We start from the raw sequence: 9,122 nt of genomic DNA on the forward strand, positions 1-9,122 counted from the left end.
TGCAATTCAATCATTTTCTCATGTCGCCTTTTAGAGTTTGCTTTTGTTATATTAATAACATGTCTGAGAAATTGATAGTGTTGAAAAACATCTTAAGGAGCCTTCCATAGATAAAGGGGACGTTGTCGAGTCAAGCTTAATAGTCCTTAAATTATGAATTCTAATTCATTTGTGACTTATGTGGCTAAATATAGATTTTTATATACATTAATGATTAAAAATAAAATAATAAAATATATTTAAATGTGATTGTTTGAAACACATTTCCAAACTTTTGACATGCAAGACAATATTCAATGATCACACTTCTAAAAAAATAATATGAAAAGTGAGAAATTTGTAATTTAAGCTAATAAAGATAAATTGAGGTCTTAATCCTATCTGAAAAAAGATAAATTTCTGAATACGACTCAATCTATAAAGATAAAAGCCTATGAAAATGAATGATCTTACCATATTTTAATAGATTAAAAATATTAGAAATTAAATTAAAAAATACAATCAACTAATAAATATAAAAAATGAAACAAAATAACATGAATGAATGGTTTTAATGATGTCCAAGAGAAGAGTCTAAGAGACCAAGGAACAATATTCCAAAATTATCTTCATACTCATGTCAAATCTTCTGCTATGGATCTTGATTAGGAGGCTAGCAATCTGATTAATTTTAGCTATTTTCATATCCTTATAGACTACACCATAAATTATTATTATTAATCAAATTGTATCTTGATGATGATGGTTCATTAGACGTGATGTCAAACGTACGAAAAGCTTTTTCCTAATTTCTTATGCATTTGGATTACTCTGATAAAAATCTTATTTCTTATTTCTGATTATATCATCGAAAATTAGAAACGTGACAACAAATTCTTTAACAGTCAGAGTGGGACCCCAGGAATGGTAGAAAAGGACCAGCCCACATTCCAAAATTGAAAGCTAAAGCTAATGTACACTTGTGTGATACTCCCTGTTGAAAATGGTGGCCTTTTAGCCACCTCAAAACTCAAATCAATTGCGTGGAATGTCTGGATAAGAATGACTTTTGTCCAAAATACCCAGTTTGCCACGCATGCTCCACCATTGGAAGCTTCAACGGCCATTTAAGGCAAACATGATTGCAGAGATGCTTGTAAATATTAAGCTCAATAGATAAAAGGCCTCCTAATTGCTACAGCAACTGGTCACATGCACGGTTTTGTCCAGAACGCTTAAGACAAACACCAAGTCACCTGTTGAAGCATATTTTGTGAAAAAGTTCGAAGCTTGTTGTTAAATAAAGATGTTTGCGAAAGCAAAATCAACATAATTTGGCAGACAAAGGAACATAGTACTTCATCTTTCCCAATATCTTCACGGGATGTGTGGCCCAAATGTCAAAAGCAATTGCCCTTACAATCAAAAGCATAATCCATATCAAAAGGTGTAGGTTTTATGTATTTATATATATGGAATAGCTTCCATCCCAGATATTCCCCTCCTCTGCAGCCAAAAGTTTTTTAGAGGGTCTAAAGAAAACAAGTTCTCTCCTGCATATGTACGCAGACCTAATGTATAGTTCTAAGATCTATTTGGAGCTCATATAACTCCTATACCGACAACACATGGAGTCTGCTATAAACTGACATGGAGCACAACAAAATTTCTTGCACTCCCAAGAAATGTGAAATTTACTATTCCCCATGCATATGGGAGGAAGGGAGGACCCTTTTGTACGATTAGATTTGCACATCAATTATATGCTGCGGGTATTTGACTTGCAGGGAACATATTGAGTATCTTGGAGTAAGTCTACGCTGGTATTCCACTTGCAATGGGTATGTACAAAGTGTATATTAGGAAGCCCATGTTTTAAAACTGTTGTTTATTTTTATTTTAATGAGGAGATTCTTTCTTCTTTCTCTATGACAATGTGCACTTCATAAATCAATGCAGTAAGCGAACCAGGCAATCTGTCAAAGCAGCTTTCACAGCATTTTAAGCCCATGATTTTTGGATTTCAGCCCACTACATGTGCTGGAAAGCACTCGGTAGGCCAGTCTCGATAAAATAAAATTTGTGTAGACTTATATGCAGGAGCTGACATTCATACCTCTATGTAAATTACAGACATCATAGGTCTAGGGAGACTATAATCAGACATGCCATCTAGAGTGTTGAATGAAGCTTCTGCTTCTTCTTCGAAGTATAGATCACAGAAACTGGTCATAAAATCAAGTGGTAAACAGCACCATCACTTTCATAGATATTCAAATCACCATCAGAGGGCATTCATAATTGGGTTTTCAACCCTTGGATTTGGGTTGTTACTTATATGTGTGTTGCTTGCGATCCTGTGGTATAACCGCGTTAAGAGTAGCAAAACCAGTCCCTATGACCTCACTTCTATCCGGCTTCAGAGGTTTTCATACCGGGAGCTCAAGTCTGCCACTGGTTCATTCAACTCGACTCACAGGCTTGGGAAGGGGGGGTTTGGTGTTGTTTACAGAGGGGTTCTCAGGAATGGCAAGGAGGTCGCAGTTAAGAGAATGGACATGACATCCCTGCAGGGTGAACGAGAATTTCAGAATGAGCTATCAATCATTGGAGGACTTAGGTCTCCATTCGTCGTGTCTCTTTTTGGGTATTGTTCAGATGGAAAGAGGAGATTGCTGGTGTATGAACATATGCAGAATAGAAGCCTGCAGGAGGCTTTATTTGAGAATGATGAGTCGCCTTCGAAGCTGGATTGGGAAAAGAGGTTCAAGGTAATTCTGGACACTGCCCAAGCTTTGGCCTTTCTGCACGTTGAGTGTGACCCACCTATTGTTCATGGTGATATAAAACCAAGCAATATTTTGCTGGATGCCAACTTCAACGCCAGGCTTGCAGATTTTGGGCTCGCAAGAGTCAAATGTGATGTGGAGTACGGCCCTGAATTGTTCAGTCAAGATCTCTGTAAGAGTCAAGATCTGTGGAAGAGCCAAGACCTTAACAAAAGCCAGGATCTTGCAAGGATTAATAGAGATAATAATAAGAATGTTAAGATTGATTTTGGTGATCATGCGGAGGGAAGCATTGGTAGAATATCCAGCAGAAAGATGGAGAATGCCAATCTTGGGATGGATGTAGATGGAGCTAAAAGTCCAAGCTCTGTATCAGAGGTGGATTTCTCTCTGGCCTTGCAGTTGCAGCATCAGGCTTCTTCATCTACTAGAGTTGAATGGTACAGTGACGCAGCCCAAGTAGCGCAAGCGGTTGTTCTTGGAGGAGATGAGGAGACTGGATTGCACACGAAGGCAAAGGAGATTATGGTTGAAAATCACCCTTCAGATGCACGGGTGCAAGAAGTTGTCATCAGTGGGGATGAAGATATTGGATTGAACACGAAGGGAAAGGAGATTATAGCCGAAAATTGCCTCTCAGATGCAGGGACTGATGATTTGGGTAGCATTGACAGGAGCAAGGATTTGAGAGCGTCTCCTCCAGACTATGGTTTGGATGATAAGGATCTGAAGAAGAAACAGCCTTGGGGAAAAGATTGGTGGTGGAGACAAGATGGCAGTGGTGAGCTGAGTGCTAAGGATTATGTGATGGAGTGGATTGGAAGCCAAATCAAGCCTGGTAGAAGTGCAAACTGGGATGACGAGAACAAGGTAGAGAAAAATACGGATGGAACTAAGACTCCAGAGGTCAGAGAAGAGCCTAGTGGTGAACTCACTCTTACAGAGTCAATGAGAATACCAGAGAAAAGCGTAAAATCTGGAAAAAACAAGCACAAGAAGTTTAAGGAGTGGTGGAAGGAAGAATATTTTGCAGAGCTTAATAAGAAAAACAAGAAGTTGAGAAAGATGGACAGGAAATGGAAGAGAGGAAAGAACGTTGAGAGCTGGAGAGATGAGTGCTTTAGTGGGAATTTGAGCAAAGGGAATAGCAAAAGGTACAATGGGAGAACTGATAGCAGAGGCCGAGACTGGAAGGATGATCATAGTGGAGAAATCAGCTTTGGAAGGGTCTGGAGGAATAGAGATAAAAAGAAACATCATTCAATGGGAAGTGATATGTGGAGTGGGGATTTGCTTAGCAGAGATTTGAGCAGTACTACCAGCATGAGAGGAACTGTTTGTTACATAGCCCCTGAATATGGAGGCTGTGGATATCTTTCAGAAAAGGGAGATATTTATAGTTTTGGTGTACTTATGTTGGTTATTATTTCTGGTAGAAGGCCTCTGCATATTCTGGCTTCACCCATGAAGGATTTTGAGAAGGCAAACCTCATCACATGGGCTAGACATCTTGCTCAGACGGGAAATATCTTGGATCTTGTGGACGAGAACTTGAGAGATGTTTATAATAGAGATCAGGCTAGTCTTTGTATCACTCTCGCACTGTTATGCTTGCAGAGAATCCCTGAGATGAGACCTGACATAGCTGAGATAGTGAAGATTCTAAAAGGAGAGATAGATGCGCCAGATCTGCCACTGGAATTCTCACCTTCTCCTCCTTGCCGAATCTTTAATCGGTCGAGACGAAAACTAAATGCAGATATTGCACTTTCTGTTGATTTTCCATAATTTCAGAGTTACATCCTTGTTATGCTGCCCCTTTTTTTGAGAGTTGGCGTTTTTGAGTGTACCATACCTGAAGGCCTTGCAAAATTGAGGTACTTTTGTTGAGGTTTTACTTTTTTAAGTTTTTGGAGGATCTGCCCAGTTTGATATTGCACAGTGATTCATGTATATTTTGACTGTAAGTGTTCCGTGTACTAGCAGTACAGTGTACACAAAGACATAGATATGCATACAAACAAAGATGATTTCTCCCTCCAATTACTAAGCTAGTGGTGGCCAGTAATCTTTCTGTATCAGTAAAACTAGAGTACATGGCAATATGCAGACTGTTTTCCTCTGTTTAACATTCATATTTTCTTTGACAGATGCTTGGGCCATTCAAATACAGAGACATAAAATTGTTTCTCAATTCACTTCTCTCACATGGTAAACTTATATGCTATTTGTTAAAGCAGTGGACTGTGTTGTTCAAGGAGATCTATGGATTAATGAGCAGATATTCAAAATAAACTTGTGCACATTCTTCATTACGAACTTTAGTTCCAATAGTGAAGGAAGGGGTTTAATTAGAGGATGCAACAATATACATACTGTGTAATATACCTCATTCAAGAGAAAATATCAAAATTGACGGCACAATAAAAAAAATGTGCATCTTTTTGTAATTTTCAGTCCACTGCTAAAGCTGTAAATGAATGGTGGGGTTAATAGTTAGTCAACATGAATGTCACATATTAGCCAAACGTATTGGTTTGGAGAAAATGGAGTCCGTGATCTGGGCTTATGCAGGAGCAGCCTTTGCAGGGTAAGAGAAAATCTGCCGAGGAGACTACTTCCATAGTGCATGAACCAAAATAATACTGTTGAAAAGACTCTGGATGCTGCTAAGTTGCTAATTGTAGGCAGTGCTAGTGTTCTACCTAAATATAGCATGCACTGAAGACACTTCCCATCTCTGTTTCAATAAACACAATAGCATACCTGCAACTGGAACCTGCATTTCTCAGTTTTGTGTGGTGTTTGTTTTACACAACTGGCATTGCAACAGCTGCTTTTTAGGCAGTAGTTGCATGACTGTTTTGAGGTATTTTAGCAGTGTTTCCTTATTAAAATCTTTTTTAATCATAGTTTTCCATGTCAGGGTCGTTGCAAATCTAGTTCACGCTGTTGGGGAGCCTTTCCATTTTCTCTCATATGTATGTGTATACAACCATTGTGTGAACTCTTATATGCAAACCTCTGCCAACCGTATTACATGTCTTATTGTTTTTTCTGGTGATATAGCTTCACATGACATGAGTCAACCATGTCTTATGATAAAAGCTTATAAATTTACTACACAGATTGTAATTATTTGAAGGTTAAAAACAATGCAGTAATCTTTAAACTGATCATTGATCTGTCTGAGGTATCCAAACAAGTGAATTTGATTGCTAGTTGATAAAATGTCAGGTCATACAATTATCTTGTTTATTTTTTTAATTTTATGTCTTCAATGGAATCTTTGTCTCTCTCTGCCTCTCTCTCATATTACTCCGTATCTTCAGCATGATAATAATAGATCGTTAGACATTGGCCTGCAGTTCATAAGCTTATGCTAATTTGGTTTCTCATGTTCATGCCTGCAATTGAATATCCCTGTCTTTTTCTCTTTTGCCTTCAAAATGTATTTGTAGATACATTAGACATTGCCCTTTGACCTAGACTACTCAACAGACCACTAATATCATATCCAGAATATAGAAGGCTAGATCTACTTGTCAGCAGCTTCCTCATATGGTTCCATGCTGAAGAGAGGATAAGTGCTTCCTCACTTCTAACAGGTTTCTTTTGCTTTTGGATGCTAAGAATGCTTTGATTGTATCTTCGTTATTATACCATTGTCAACATGTATCATCCGAAGTTTATTGATGCCATCAATGGTTACTTGATATGGTCTTGTGAGCCCAGGCGATTTTCCAAAATTCATTCTTTTACAAGCACTTGTTGTCAACTTTAGTTGTTAATTCTAAGGACGAGAATGTTTGGTTCGTTATTCTTCACTATTGATTCAAAGCCTTCATTTTTTTTGTGCTTTAATGATTAGTTTTATATTGTTTTTTTTAATTCACAAAGTTTACCCCTTTTGTTGGGTGCTCCTTTGAGCTGTTCTCTTTACCGTGTGCCTCAGCTTCACGAGACCATTTATATAGTTTCTCTGTTAGTTCCAACTTGTCTGTCAAGGAAATAGCATTAGTGCCCCTTGTATTATCTCAGTTTTTCATATCACAATGTCAAGAATGATGACATGAATAACAAGGTCAATTAACATGAATAGTGTTGGAGCAGGAGTCTGTTTAATCCACTTCTTGAAAGTTCTATTTGTAGATGATACCAGAGGCTTTACATGTGAATCTATTATAAGATCTGCTATGAAAGATCATTTCATAAAATTCTGCTAAGGGTTATTATATTTTGTTTATCAAGGAATCTCCTGGTACAAGAATATTCATTGAGGCACTATGAGGCGTAGGTTAAAAAGTAAGGGAACTAAATAGTTGAGATTTTGAGTTTTCTCGAGTCAGGTTGTAGCTGGCTTATCTCTACAAGAACCACATAAGAATGAATATGATAATTCTGTTTGACTAGGTAGATGAGCAGTTTCAAAATGTATAATCTAGTTCTATGCAATTTCAGCTCCCAATTTGTTTAAAAAGGAAGATACGTTTTTTAGTGAGTATGTTGACATAAGAATGCTTTTAAATATCTAAAAGGATTATTGCAAAAAACTTGACCCATGGTTGATTGCTAGCTCTTACCTTTGTCAAAAATATCTATGAGTTTTGTTCCTGAATAAGTTGATCTATTCCTCCTGGCCATTTTAACCAATCAGTTGTTTTATGAAGTTGCAATCTGCTGGCACAAGAAGTTTTGGGCAATCCTCAAAACAGAAACCTATACCAGATTATACATTCAAGGATACTTACCAACAACATTCCCAACTGATGCCTTTTTAGATTAACATCAGGATTGCGAAAATAATATTTAACTATGAGTATGAATTTTGTTTCGGATGCTTGCTTGATTTTTTATGGATGCAGTTTATCCATGTAATAGATCTGAAACAGTACACAACTGGAACCGAACTGATTTTAACAACTGGTACTAATTGTAAAAACGTATCTATGAAAGCAAACTTGGCCACAAATTTTACCTTCCCAGAACACTTGGAAACCCTAAGCATTTTGATTTTGTTTTGATCAGGATTCACGGTTCAATATTTAAGTATTTATTGTATTTAAACCTCATTGATTCAATATAGTTGATAAGCATTAGCACCAGAGAAATCATTTTTCAGATGTCTGGTCCAGATTTTTTGGGTGCCTATGTAGCAGATCTATAATATCTGCGTTAAATTGTTGGATCTCTATACTTTCCATGGCGATCAGAAACTCTCCTAAGCACATGTAAACAATTCAACCACTTTTGGATAGATATACATTTCAATGTTTCTAGCTCATCAGTTGTCAAAATGTTGGAAATGATGTCAAGAGTACATGATTAGATTATAAATTGCTTTTCCCTCAACATAGAAACATCTTTAAGCATAAGAGATGAAAGAGAAGATTAAAGAAAGAGCGATGAAATAAAATTGTGTCAAAAGAAGATGATGACCAAAAAGGGTTTCAAGAAAGATGCCCCATATGAGTTTTGGTCTGAGAGAACATGCTTAAGGCTATAGATAGTTACATGGCTTGCACTTGATAAGACCAGCCACTTATAGCAAGTCTAGATTTTGCACCAAGACTTAGCAAAAGATCAGCAAACAAAAATGTATCAAATAAAAGCACATAATATAAAATAACTCAATCTAAATCAGTTCATCAAAAATCAAGAAGAAAAATACTACAATATCTACTGTACCTCTAAAAAATAGTTTTTCTTTACATGAACAGATTCTATGATCAATGTTGCCAATAAAACTTTTTCTCTTGACCTTAAAAGAACCGCTCCCATCTTTTGGAAAATGGTTATTCTTGCTTCTAGGCAATGGATAAAATATCTTTTCTACAATATCATTGGTTCAAAAATCTATATTTAGCTGGTCGCATGGATAACTTATCAAATTCCCAATCTTTGAATTGGGCAGGGTGTACAGAATGTATTAATATTAAAAGAACCATACCATATTATGTAAATTCTTTGCACAACAAAGTGTTAACTTGCCCTGAGATATGGTGTGATTCTTTGGCTTTTAAAATTTAGTTCATATAAATACTTAAATTGCCAATAAAGGCTATTACTTATTTTCTATCTGACAGGGCCTCTTTTCTGCAATTAATCTTTTCCTTTATTCGTCTATCCACTTTCTTCTCATTATGGTCATTTTATGATAAATGACTAGGACTAGTAGTTTTCCACTTATAACTAAATGGGAATATAGCTATTATAAGTTTTGATAAAAGTTGGAATTTGGGTTGGTGGAGATTGACTGAAAACTGCTCAGTTGAATCCCATATACGTTATATAATGCCTCTCTATACCAGTAAAGAATTTCTATAAGAATCTATAAACAATCTAGAATCTAGA

General features: G+C 36.6%; 1 protein-coding gene across 2 annotated transcripts; it reads left to right on the plus strand.

Moving 5' to 3' along the window:
• The first annotated feature begins 1,295 nt into the window (after positions 1-1,295).
• Positions 1,296-5,944, plus strand: LOC131052604 (putative receptor-like protein kinase At1g80870). 2 transcript variants are annotated; one of them, XR_009107445.2, is made up of 3 exons: positions 1,296-1,820; positions 1,939-4,645; positions 4,919-5,944. XR_009107445.2 is itself a non-coding variant. In XM_057987192.2 (2 exons), the coding sequence occupies exon 2, from the start codon at positions 2,145-2,147 to the stop codon at positions 4,554-4,556; it is 2,412 nt and encodes an 803-aa protein (XP_057843175.2). In that variant the 5' UTR covers positions 1,296-1,820; positions 1,939-2,144; the 3' UTR covers positions 4,557-5,944. The 2 variants fall into 2 exon arrangements, 1 of the variants encoding a protein (XP_057843175.2); XM_057987192.2 differs by having other exon boundaries at positions 1,939-5,944.
• Positions 5,945-9,122: the final 3,178 nt, after the last annotated feature.

Source organism: Cryptomeria japonica, chromosome 10 (genome assembly GCF_030272615.1).
Source record: "Cryptomeria japonica chromosome 10, Sugi_1.0, whole genome shotgun sequence".
NCBI classification, from domain to species: Eukaryota; Viridiplantae; Streptophyta; class Pinopsida; order Cupressales; family Cupressaceae; genus Cryptomeria; species Cryptomeria japonica.

Coding starts and splice junctions, on each gene's coding strand:
- LOC131052604 (XM_057987192.2), top strand. CDS start 2,145: ATGCCATCTAGAGTGTTGAATGAAGCTTCTGCTTCTTCTTCGAAGTAT.